Source organism: Setaria viridis, chromosome 7, assembly GCF_005286985.2.
Source record: "Setaria viridis chromosome 7, Setaria_viridis_v4.0, whole genome shotgun sequence".
Lineage (NCBI taxonomy): Eukaryota > Viridiplantae > Streptophyta > Magnoliopsida > Poales > Poaceae > Setaria > Setaria viridis.
The window spans coordinates 15965893-15979088 of NC_048269.2; the positions used below are offsets into that span (position 1 = coordinate 15965893).

At 43.3% G+C, this 13196-nt stretch overlaps 1 protein-coding gene and 1 long non-coding RNA gene across 3 annotated transcripts; both read left to right on the forward strand.

Annotated features, from left to right (window-relative positions):
- On the forward strand, positions 1-2524 carry LOC117862882 (protein DETOXIFICATION 16). The gene is made up of 8 exons (XM_034746429.2): positions 1-383; positions 490-1034; positions 1122-1208; positions 1281-1337; positions 1408-1646; positions 1803-1921; positions 2022-2108; positions 2208-2524. Exons 1-8 carry the CDS (start codon positions 174-176, stop codon positions 2262-2264), a joined length of 1401 nt encoding a protein of 466 aa, XP_034602320.1. The 5' UTR covers positions 1-173; the 3' UTR covers positions 2265-2524.
- A 2022-nt stretch (positions 2525-4546) lies between these two features.
- Positions 4547-7966, forward strand: LOC117863234 (uncharacterized). Of its 2 annotated transcripts, none has more exons than XR_004642171.2 (2): positions 4547-5684; positions 7311-7966. It is a non-coding gene; the product is annotated as an uncharacterized lncRNA (long non-coding RNA). The 2 variants fall into 2 exon arrangements; XR_004642170.2 differs by lacking the exon at positions 7311-7966 and adding an exon at positions 6850-7131.
- Positions 7967-13196: the final 5230 nt, after the last annotated feature.

Sequence of the window (13196 nt, forward strand, 5' to 3'; positions counted from 1 at the left end):
TGCTTGTTTTCCAAACTTGGCTGCCATGCCACAGCTTTTGTCTCCTTATGGTTCCACACTGAGTTGTCTCCCTTCCAGGTTCTCAGCTTCTATTAGATCGGCCCTATTCACTTCTATACTTTTCCGCATACCTGAAGGCTGAAGCAGGGCCTGGTAGTTACTGAAGTTCAGTCATGGATGAAGGCACCGGTGTTGAGAAGACCGGCGGCATGGGAGAGGTCCGAAAGCAGCTGTACCTTGCCGGGCCGCTCATCGTCGCATGGCTCCTGCAGAACTCCGTCCGGATTATATCTCTTATGTTCGTCGGTCACCTTGGCGAGCTCGCCCTTTCCAGCGCCTCCATGGCCACCTCCTTCGCAAGCGTTACTGGCTTCAGCTTGTTGGTAAATTGTTCACATGATAATTCGTCTCATACACTTGAGTACTTGACCTCCTGAACCATCATATGGAGATCCACAGCGAACTGAATCCTTTGTTCATGCATTTCAGTTGGGCATGGCGAGCAGCTTGGACACACTGTGTGGGCAAGCCTTTGGGGCAAAGCAGCACCATCTTCTCGGCATCTACAAGCAGAGAGCCATCCTTGTGCTAACCCTGGTGAGCATTGGGCTCGCTGTTGTCTGGTGGTACACTGGCAAGATCCTTCGCCTCTTTGGCCAGGACCCGGAGATTGCGGCCGGAGCCGGCAGCTACATCCGGTGGATGATTCCGGCGCTGTTCGTGTATGGGCCATTGCAGTGCCATTTCCGGTTCTTGCAGGCGCAGAACATAGTCCTCCCGGTGATGCTGAGCTCAGGCGTCACGGCGGTGAGCCATGTGCTGGTGTGCTGGCTGCTGGTGTACAAGATTGGCCTTGGCTACAAGGGTGCTGCCTTGGCCTGTGCCATCTCGTACCTGATTAACGTGTCAATCCTGTCAATTTACGTTAGGCTTGCACCAGCCTGTGAGAACACTAGGAGAGGGTTCTCAAAGGAGGCTTTTCACGGCATCCCCACGTTCTTGAGGCTTGCTGTTCCATCTGCACTGATGGTTTGGTGAGTTTCTGGATCCTAATTCAGTTGAAGATAATTTTTTTGTATTTATCGTCTCTGATTTAACTGGATCCTACATGTACACTGCAGCTTGGAGTGGTGGTCATTTGAGATCCTGGTAATTCTTTCTGGACTTCTGCCAAACCCGAAGCTTGCGACATCTGTTTTGTCTGTTTTGTGAGTTATCTTTCCACAGCACAATAACTCTGGTTTGCACTTTCTTGATTGTAACTCTTCAATTTCGTGCAGATTAAACACGAGCACTCTAGCGTTTATGATCCCGTTTGGGCTTAGTGCAGCCATAAGGTCAGGTTGAACAAACTGAGCTCATAAATTTTACCATGCAATGTTGAGAAACTGATAGTTTTTCGTATAGCACTCGTGTTTCAAATGAGCTTGGTGCTGGGCGACCTCAAGCTGCCCGTCTGGCTACACGTGTGGTCATGGTGCTGGCAATCGCGATCGGCATATTAGTCGGACTAGCTATGGTTTTGGTGCGCAATTTATGGGGATATGCATACAGTAATGAGGCGGAAGTGGTGAAACACATCTCCAAAATGATGCCGATCCTGGCCGTGTCATTCTTGTTTGATTGCCTGCAGTGTGTTCTGTCAGGTATCTAACTGAAACAAACCAAAATTTGGTAGATACAGTGAACCTATATCCTGATGTTTTGCGCTGATCCGTGTTCTCATCTCTGCGTATATTATGAACTGCATTTGTTGCTTTTACAGCACATTACCTAGCTGATGTTTCTTGTTATTTTCTAAGGCATTGCTAGGGGTTGTGGGTGGCAAAAGATTGGTGCTTGTGTAAATCTTGGTGCATACTACATGATTGGAATTCCAGCCGCCTTCTGTTTGGCCTTTCTTGACCATCTAGGTGTAATGGTAATTTACTACCTGAACCACCCTTAGCATAAGTTCTAGTTCAACTTTTATTACTCTGTCGAGTTGAAGAAACCTCTATAACAATGGTTTGAATGTCTAGGGACTTTTGCTGGGAATGATCTGCGCACTCGTCGTTCAGATGCTATTGCTTCTCGCAATTACTTTGTGCAGCAACTGGGAGAAAGAAGTATGCAAACCAACCAAAACCTCTTGCGTGCGAAGTACTGTTTCCTTGTCTTCTCCATTTTGTTAATGCGGCAGCCTCTCTGTTTTGTTTCTTCTGTAGGCTTTGAAGACAAAGGACAGAATTTTCAGTTCTTCCCTACCAGACATGATGACATGATATGCTCAAGAGACGCAATTTTGTTGGACGAGATGGCCAAAAAGATAGCATTCCGAAGGACTAAATACAGAGGGCTTGCTACTGGTCTCAGAAAAAAAAAACAGAGAGTGTGCCCTTGGGTAAATGTGTGAACTCAGAGAGCCAAAATGTTCTCCCCATTTGTATTAACTCATCTTCATTTTTGGCTTGGAGTTTTGTGTGCGGAATTCAATTAGATTCAAATTTGAGTATATAAATTCCCACCTATTCCTGATCCTTGATCTACGCTAGTCCGATCACTAGATGCATCTCGAGTTCATTTGGATTTAAAATGCTGGCCCTGCATTACCGCGCCCAGCTTGATTGTATAAAGATTTGAAAGCAATCTTGTTGCTTGGATTGCCTGAGCCGCTCATGCTCAGAATGCAGCTAAGGATTCAATAACATGTGCTCCTATATGAATGCAAGTAGTTTAAACTTGAAATGGAGTAGTGGAGAATATATTCAACCATTTTGGAATTTTACTATTTTTAGAGTAGTGGAGAATATATTCAACCATTCTGGAATTAATTTACTACTTATAAAGTACCTCCTAATATGCTTAAGTGCTGCTTTTAACAGTCATAACAAGTGGAGTAAGCATCTTTGAAATTGCGCACATTAAATTCTGTTCAGAAATCATGATGAATACTGTATATACCATTAATTGAAGGCGTAGGCATGTACTAAGTTTGAACCCACAAGATACGATTGTGTACTTTTGGTCTACTCAAAACATGCCTAAGTGATCACATTGTCATTTGAAGTGTACATGACAGTCATAACACATAGTCTAGTTTGAAGCTAGATAATAATACAAATTCTACTAAGACATCTGAAATGCCTGTGGATGTGTAGTATACATGTTCGTCTATGTGCTGAGAAAATTTGATAGGAAGAGGATGGCATTTAAAATGATCTAAAATTTCTAGATCTTGAACGAAAGTCAAATATTCATGGTTCCCTTGTTGATCCCACGTGAGCTAGAATCTGTCCTGCTACTAGTTTTGTCTGTGTCGAGAGCTTAAGTTTCAGATTTGCACTACCTTGTTGTAATCTTTGTTTTGAGGTATATAAAAAATATAAAGAGAGGAAAAACCAGAAGGTGCTAAAAAAGAAAAAGCCACATCGAGAAATAAATAGAAATAAAGAAAAAGAAAAGAAAGGCAAAGAAAATTGAGAAGGGCTTGCACCTTTAAGTTCCTGTGCAGAGTTGTATCTATTGTTAGCTTGAACTAGGTTCGAGATAAGTTTAGGTTTGTACTATTTTTAAGTCTCGAATTATTGCTAATCCTTGCTACATATATTTTGGCTTCCCAAACTCCACATATTTTCTTATGATTGCTGACGCAGAATTTGAATAGATTTGGAAGCAAACAAGAAGTCACATGACTAATGGCAAACCGAGGAGCCATGACTAATTACTTCATGTGAAGGTAATGTGAACGTGTCTTAGCAATGTGAAACATGCTAGATGCTACCCCTATATATATATATATCCATGTAATCCTCTGTAACAGCCTGAACATTCAAATCTAAAAATCACTCGAAATCAAAAACTTCAATACCTATTTTAAAATCTAATTTCAAAACATTGCAAAACTACTCTCGAGCTCAATTCTTTTTTTTTCATCTAAACTCTATCCCTAGCTTAATCTTCCCTTCCATTAGTGCAGCCGGTTAACTTACTTCTATCTCTATTCTTCCTAAGCCAACAATCTGATTAATCAATCATTTCCCTCTAATCCCTCTCACTTATACTTCCTGCCTGTGCATGCACAAAACAGAGACTAGCTTCACTCGCAAGCAGCTCATGCCAAGCTGGAGACGCAAGCCTCTTGCCATGCACACCATCTCCCTCTCCTCACACGCATACTGTCTAGTACGTAACACGTACAGCTCTCTTGCGCGCGACACGAGCCGAGCAAAAGCTAGAGCTTCGCGTGCCGGAACCCCCCTCGCTGTGCTCACCCTCGCTCTGCTCAATCGACAGCCCGACCTCACGACACGACCGCTCGCTGCCACCGCGCACAGCGCGCGCTCACCCTTGCTCGCTCCGCTCGCTGAAAACCCGCCAAGCTCGCGCACGCCTTGCCGCCCGGCACCGCGCCGTGCCGCCCCTTGCCGCGTCCCCACCTCAACCACACCACTGCCACCTTGTCGCGTGCGCCGCCAACGCCGCATCGCCTCAGCGCCACCGCCGCAGCAAGCTGACGCTCGCAAACTGCCGCCCGGCCACAGAGTCGTCATTCATGGCGAGCAGGTGAGCTGCTGGCACAGCTCTGCCCTTGCCACCTATAAAAGCCACCCCGAGCTGCTCTCCGACGCCATCCCGAGCTCGCCGAGCCGTGCCTCCCACCTTCTCCCTCCCTAAATTGAGCTATTTGCTCCTCAACACAAGAACGAGCTCTCTCTCCAAGTTGACCTTGCTCGAGGTGAGCTTATGCCGAGCTTTCCCATCCACTCCTCTCTTTCCCATGCTCTTGGATTGGAAAACGGTGGCCGGAATCACCGCCTGGCGTAATTCCAATGAGCTTCCGCCGCCTCCCTTGAGGGCAAGTACATTGGTGTCGTCTAATAGGCGGTCTCGTGCATTGACACGTAATCTTGAGACGATTTAACAAGCAACCTGTACAATGGGTTGTCCTATAAGTTGTCTGGTAATGATATATAATTTCTTAATTTGTGCATAAGAAAAATAAAATATTATGAGTTGCATGGCAACAATAACTCGTACAATGGTTGTTAAGTTATCTCGTAATCCTACAATTTAGCTCATGAGGTGGTTGTTTCGCGAAGCAATAACCTCTTTCTCTCTCCTCGCTCTCTCTCCTCCACATCATCAAAAATCCTACATGGTACTGCATGAGACGACCTATGAGACCGCTGACGTGTAGCAATGTACTTGCCCTGACGGACGAGCCTGAGGCTCCTCCGTGTCTTTCTCTCTCTCTCTTACTTCCTTTCTCAGGCCAAAACACTAATCAATCCTAGGCCAGCTACTGCCGTAGCCCACCAGGCCACTCACGCACAAACAGAAACCCGTGAAGCCTCCGTTCGTTTAACCCTAAAGCCTCCGTCCAGTTATGTTAAACTATTTTCGTAATTAGTAGCTAATCTTTACACAGTCATATCTCACACATCAAAACTCCGATTCACTTGATTTTTTTTCTTAATTCCTCTAAAATTATATTCTAAATTCCTCTATTTATTTTGTATTTGTGCTTGTTTGTGTTTATTTATCTTTTGCGCCGTCATCGCCGTTGCTGATGGTGTGACCGAGGAGGAGAACCAGTTTGGAGGCCAATACCGTGAGCCGGAGTACAGAGGCCCAGATCGCGAGCCGGAGCCAGAAGACCCGTACCGCGAGTAGGAGCTTCCGGAAGGCTTTGAAGACAGCAAGTCTAATCTCACCCTTTGATGCATATTTATCTAAATTTTTCAGACACAACCTATTGACCGTTTTTATAAATTGTGTATATTATTTTATTGCTTAGATGAAAGCTGGTTGGATAGCCACCCCTTGATTGCTATGGTTGTTCCTTGATGACATAGGATTATCTCTAAATATGATATCCTTTGTTTCAATGATAATTGCTGCTAGAATGTTTAGGATCTTGTTAATCACTTTAGTACGATTCAATCATGACTCATTGGGTTTTATCAATGAATAAATGTGTTGAATGTTTTAGGGAAAATAAATGGGTTTCAAGGAAGGGATAAAAGAAAGTGCTTAGATGAAGTGGATGGGTATTTCTTGTATGAAATACCACTTGGGCTCGTACCTTAGTGGTTGAGCAAGTTGGGAGGTATCCATCTTATCATGTTTAAGGGCCGAGTTGATGTGTCATCTTGCCTAACCCAAATTACCGTGCAACCACTCGACCTTTGTATGAGGCAAAGGCTTAGCATAAATCCCACTAGCAAGTCTATTAATCATTGATGTGCTAGTTGAGCAATGGGAGAGCATGGAGAAGGAGTAAGCATGTATAGGCTTAGGTCCTGGTTAAGGCCTCGTTGGTAGATCCTTAACCCCATGGTTACTTCCATAATGGTTAATCAGGTCTTAGCTAAGGTGGGTAATGGCTTTGTTAGGTCCGCGCCAACACTAAGGTGTTTGTGTCGCGGTACCCTACTTGTGGGTAAAGTGTACACCTCTGCAAAGTTAAAATCTTTTCGGATAGCCATGTCCAGGGTATCGGATGAGTTACGGTTTGGGCACATAACTAGCTTTTGGGAGATGAATGGGTTTCTTGGTGTGAGTATGAATTTCAGAAAGTGTCTGGCAATTGTACCGTGTGCTACCGCGGACGGGGAGTCCAGTAATATTAAAACTTGGATCCTTGTGTAGGATCAACCTCACTCAATTAATTCGGTTTATTAAATAATGCCTTGTGAAAAGCCCTTGTAAAAATGAAACCAATGCATGTGGTAATATCTAGCTTTATCGCAAATGAACCCCTGCCTGATCCTTGTTATACCTTATGCATATTCTTGTTATCCCCCTCCGTGGGTGTGGTTGGACTTGTTGAGTACTCTTGTACTTACCCTTGCTTTGTTGGATCAGAGGAAGATCTGGACGTCGCTGCCGGTGAAGACTTCGAGTAGAAGGTCGTTTCCGCACCCGACGTGCCTGTGGTGTTGGGATTTAGCAGGATGCTTCCGCTGCCGTGTAGTGTCGGGTGTGGTCTAGTGTTCGTTTGGACAGTAGCTTGGGTCGTTAGTGTGTTTGTATTGCTTCTTGTCTGAGCGTATCTTTCTCGCCTGCTCCCTTGGGAATTGTACGATTTCTGAACTACCTGTTGAATAAATGTGTTACCAACCTCCTAGGACTGATATTTGTATCACATTTAGTCCCTGTGCAAATGGGAGTGCTTCAGGTGGTATCAGAGTTGTAGTTGGCTGTAGGCTGTAGGACACGACCCTTAGGTTTTGGACCATGTATTTTACTAAGAAAACTACCTTACAAAACTTCTTAACCTCTCTTATCTATTGCAAAAATATTTACCTCACTTTCCTCTCTCTCAGGTGGCCGAAGAAGGTTGGACTACTGCCACTGCTTGGACAAGAAAGGCTTCCCCAAGCTTTTGGATGCATGCATGGATAGGATTTGAATTTATGGTCACCCAGAGTATTCAAGCAGAGAATACGAAGAGTATGGCATGCCAAGGTGTGAGGTGATAGTTCACGTTAGGAGGAGCAGACTCCACCCTGACGTTGAACTATGGCAAGTGACCGCCACAGGATTTAGGTGACTGGATGCCTACCAAGTTGCTGCCCGCAAAGTTTTAAGGTACCTGTGCCATGTGCCAGATCTATGAGAGGCAGGTTGCTCGAGCCCCACTTAGGTTCTTTCCACCCCTAAGGAGGAACCGCCGATGTGGTTGTCCCAGATGAGGACCTTGGAAGGACGTGAACAACGCGAGGAGGACCCTACAGTGGTATTCATGTATGCATACCTACTCACCCTAGATAAGCTTTACGATAAGCAAGCCACCAAGTTGGGCTTCAGCAGGATGCTTCCGCTGCCGTGTAGTGCCAGGTGCTGTCTAGTGTTCGTTTGGACAGTAGCTTGGGTCGTTAGTGTGTTTATGTTGCTTCTTGTATGGGCGCATCTTTCTCACCTGCTCCCTCGGGAGTTGTACAGTTTCTGAACTATCTGTTGAATAACTATATTACCAGCCTCCTAGGACTAGTATTTGTATCACATTTAGTCCCTGTGCAAATGGAGGCACTTCACCCTCTTTGAAATTAACAGAGAAGGAGGTGCTAGTTGTGTTCCATCACAAATTCTCTCGTGTTCATGTTGAGTTCTTAGATTTTCCCATACTCATGTGAGTTCGATCCTTGGCAAAGCCAACACTGATTAGTTATGGTTCTACCTTGCAATTGTGGTACCACTCCCTCACAGTTAGAACCAGCCACCGGTTGTGCCATCCACTGTTTGCTTTGGTAAGAACCTTGTAAGAGCTTGGTTAGACGTATGAAAATGTGCATGTCCACTGTCCATAGTAGTTGATAGGGATAGTCCTCTGTATTTTTCCTTGTTTTCTTGCGAACAGTAACATGGACCGAAGACACTTAGCGTGTTCTACACATAGTGATATAAAAGGTTACATGGACCAGATCCTAAGGGAGTGAACGAAGCAATTCAGAAGGCAACCAATGAAGCTTTTGCCAAGCAAAGTATAGATCACTCTGTTGCTACTACATCTACTCCTACATGTCATTCTCTCTTTCATCCCTTCCAACTTATGATGGTGTAGGTGTTGATGAGTATGTTGATTGGAAAATTAAGATTGATAATATATTTGTGCAATGTAATATGTGTCAACAGAGGAAAATTAAGAATGCCACTACAATTTTAAGAAATTATGCTTCAACTTGGCAGGAGAACTTAAGTGATTCATATAAACCTCGAACATGGAATGATATGAAAAATTCGAGAATATTTTTTGTTGATCCATCTCATGTATCTAATTTCAAGATGAAGTGCATCAATAAGAAGAGTAGTCGCTTGTTGTATCTCCCACTATGCCTAACCTTTAGCACAATAATGCACACCTGAAAGTGGATTAAGCGGAAAAAATGAGGTGCTTTCTTTCTTACGTAAAATTTTAGAACCATCCACTCACAATGCATCTATGTTTACTGTTGTACATATAACAAACGTAAAAAACTTTTTACTACACTCACGGAAGGTGAGAATTATTTTAGTGAGTTAAATCTGTTCACCAATCATGTTATTGTAGAGCAACTATTAGTGAAAAAATTCAGCGATTTACCTTTATCACAAGATGGATTGCTTGTCGTTACTTATGATAAAGAAGAGTTGTGTGATAATAATTCAATTATTCCAATGTCACAACTAGTTCATGCTCATGATATACTTTCTTTGGAGCCATATACTTGTACCGACAGTTATGTGTTTTTTTCCTATTACTAGTGCTCATGATGAACTCAAATTGTTATCTTCTTTAAATACTTTAGGTTATATTGAATTTGATATTATGTGTAATCTAAGTTGTTTGGAGGATAGACTTTTTGCACATTTTGAATTGTGATATTTGAATAGAATACATATCACTTCATTGGCAAATATAATTCTAAAGGAGAATATATATGGTGCATTCAGTTTATTTATGTTCAAATTTGAAATATTCCTTGGTTGTGCAACAATGTGATCATGTAGAGGGCTGCAATAACACTAGTCAAGTTCCTCCAGTTTTGTTTTAAAGAAACAGATTAAGTTACAAGAAGGGAAGCATTGTTGGTTGTTACCTACTACATCTTCTACAACTACAGTCAAACTAAGGATTGTTTGCTTTCAAGAAGGGAAAAATGATGAGGACATGATAAGGAACTATGAAGAAGACCTAGAAGTGCTTAAAGAGAGGCATTGAGGGCTCAAGGCAGAGAAGGCCAGCAAAGGTTGCCCAAGTCAAGTTGGAGGCCCAACACATATCAAGTTTGAGTCAACCTCAGAATCTGGGAGCAGCCTGCACTAAATTCGCCACGCAGATCCCATATGGGCTCGATTTTCAACGTTCTACATATTCATGGAAACTGAGAAGACACACTTTCCAATAGAACTAGTATGATGAAAATTCCTTTAGGGTCAACAAGAAACATCAAAACAAGTGAACATACAGAATCTGCTAGGGTGTTGCGTCACGTTTTATCGGGACTTAGGCTTTGTAGTTTTCTTGGGACCCATGCCCAAGTTGAGCACCCGCACCAGAAGGAGAACACCCCAAGGGTGCCCTAGATCATCCTCCATTTTGGCCACCACCCCTTTGCTATATAAACGCAATAGCCGCTGCCCTAGATGCTCGGGTTTTACTCAAATTCAATATGTCTTTGAACAATCGCCATTCATCGGTTCGTGAGACCCCAACTTCATGTGCTTAATCCAAAGTTTTTGCAAATTGAGTTGCATGCTTCCTTGATCTTTCTTATGTTCTTGATTTGTATGCAGGAGGTAGCCTTCATGATGAGGTCAACTAGGTAGCGCATAGTTGATAACCAGAGGAGAAGTGGTGCTTCAATTGCGGGGTTTAGGTTTTACTAATCAGAAGCCGGATGGATTCGGTTACTACTCCACCAAATCAAGAGTTACCTTCACTTGACAAAAGATTGGGCACCCTAATTCCCATCACTAAGCAAAGAGCTACAACTAATCCGTACGCTCATGGATCATGGTTGGTTTCCATAGGTGGCATCAACAGATGGATAGAAGAGTATAAGGAGAAGGGATTCAAACTTGTAACATGTGCATGCATGAGAGAAGGGAGGGGGGAGGGGTCGCCCGGCCTAATAGGTTTGGCCAAACATGGCTTGGCTCCAAACGGTCTCCTATTATACATGCTCAGCGTGCAAGGCATGGTCATGTCAAGGAAAGCAGAGAAGAGAGCGAAATTGTGTACATAGCATGCACATTTTATTTCTTACTCTAAGAAAGGAAACTATTCGATCTCCAACAATTTGATGATGCCTAAGTCTTGATCTAGTTTGGGTATCTTAGGTTCAGGAAAGATTTTCAGCCATTGGCCATTTACCTTAAAGAGATTTCTACTTTCATCTTGAAGGGTGAAGGGCCCCTGGGAGTATGAGTTTATAACTTTATAAGGGTTGTCCCACTTGCTTCTATGTTTAACCCTACCAAAAATCTAAATGCGAGAGTTAAATACATGTACGTTGTCTGCTGGGGTGAACTCCTTGATCTGGATGCACTTGTCATGCCACTGCTATGTTCTCTCCTTATAGATCTTGGAGATGTGATAAGCCTTTTATCTACATTCATCTAGTTCAGCTAGTTGGATTTCCCTTTTAAACCCTGTCGCTGGGAGTATGAGAAATTCATAGGCCTTTTATGATCATCTAATGAGCCTTGAATTCCATTTCTATTAGTAAGTGACATGTCTTTTGGTAAACCAATTGATATGATGTCATCCTGATTGGAGTCTTGTGCTGTACAACAGGCCCAAAAAGCATCATGATGAGAACTAGGATGCTCGATCTTCCGTCTGGTGAGGACAACACCTGATTTTGTGGAGAAACAACACTCATGATCCAGCTTCCGATCAGCAAGATCTGAACCCTGCAATTGCAACACCACTTCTCCTCTAGTCATCATTGTGTGTAGCTCGATTGACCTCGCCATGAAGGCTAATACCTGCTTGCGAATCAAAGAACACAAGCAAGAACAAGGTAGATGCAATCTGAATATTGCTAATAATATGAAGCACACGATTTGGGGTTTCACAAACCGATAAATGGAAAAATTATTCAAATACAGATCAATCTAAGCAAAACCCCAGTGTCTAGTGCGGCAGCTACTGAGTTTACATAGCCAAGAGGTGGTGGCCAAGAGGGAGGACGACCTAAGGCACCCTTGGGATGTTCTCATCCTAATGGGGGTGCACAACAACTTGGACCTAGGTCCCAAGAAAACTTACAAGGCCCTTGGCCCGTTAAAAGGTGATGCAGCACTCTGGCAGATTCAGTACGTCCACTTATTTTGATGATTCCCGTTGACACAGGAGGAATTTTGACTTTTTACTAGTTCCATTGGAAAGTGTGTCTTCTATCTTCATGCATACATAGAACGTTGAAAATTGACTTCGTATGTGATCTGGGCGTCAATTCTAAGGTGGACTGCTCCTAGATCCCGAGGTGGACTCGAACTTGATATAGTTTGGGCCTCCAACTTTGCTTGGACATCCCTTGCTGCTCCTCTCTGCCTCCATGCCTCTCTTCAGATACTTGATGGTTCTCTCCATGGTTTCTAATTACAAAATATCTTTAGGTAGCAATCCACTCTTAAAATAACTAAAAAAAATACATAGGAACGAGCTCACCTTATCTTTAGCATGAATGGTCATATCTAAGCATGTTATTTCCTCATCACATCGGGTAGCATTCCTTTGTAGACTTTACTCATTTTATTGATGGTCTTTTGCAGGATGTTCTTGCTATGCTTATTTGAAGTTACTGTCCAGTGAATCGAACACCAACTCCAAACTGTGTTCTCTCTGCAGCACATGGTGTGGATTTGGCAATCATCCCACGCACACTGTCTACCCACATGCTGACCTCTTGTTCACTGCCTTCTTCAATATTTTATTCTCCATTGGCTTCGTCCCCATTGCCTTCCTTGCTAGAATCACATGAAATCTAGAATGCAAGTACTTCAACATCAATTGCATCGCTTTGGTGGGATGAGTATGCAATACAAGGTAGACCTACCATTTGGTGGCGTATTACAATTCTTTTAATACTAGTCAGAGTAACAAACTTTGGGAAGACATTACAAGCTTCAATGCTAAATCTCTACCTAATATTAAAGTACGGAAGAAATCCTTCTTTGTGTTCTGCTTTTTGATCGAGCCGCGCATGGCACCACTCTATCCCTGACGCAGACTACACTTCCGAGAGTTGTGATCTCACATATAATCCATGCAGAGGCCAAGCATAAGTTGTTGCCGCAGCTTCTGCACAGTGCGGTATCGCCACCCCTGCTGCCTGCTACCGATGCTGACCACCACCCGTCACCGGTGCCAGGCGTCCGCCTGACAGTACTGGTGCAGAGGTTTGCCTAGAGTGCTTGTTGGTATATGTGGCCCGGGGAAATGATAAGCAGGAACATAAAAGAAAGGCTACTGTCATGTGTATGCTCAAGCTGGTAGGTAATTGCTAGATTAATTTGCACGCAGTGAAAGTTTTGAATTTAGGAGTGAATAGTCGACCAAATTGTAATCAAGGGTGAGCATTTATTTAGCCTTGCCGTTTCTTTTCTTTTTGTATGTTGAAATTTTGTGGACAATACGCCTGTAATAATATGCTAACTCATGAAAGTTAAAAATAGAGTTGCATGCATACTGAATCTATGTACCAGAAGTTTCAATGCATGTT

Bases quoted from the DNA above. Each gene is read 5' to 3' on its own strand.
- LOC117862882 (XM_034746429.2), top strand. From the start codon at position 174: ATGGATGAAGGCACCGGTGTTGAGAAGACCGGCGGCATGGGAGAGGTC. The intron at 1,035-1,121 runs GTGAGTTTCTGG...TGTACACTGCAG, and splicing joins CCATCTGCACTGATGGTTTG to CTTGGAGTGGTGGTCATTTG. The intron at 1,647-1,802 runs GTATCTAACTGA...TTATTTTCTAAG, and splicing joins CCTGCAGTGTGTTCTGTCAG to GCATTGCTAGGGGTTGTGGG.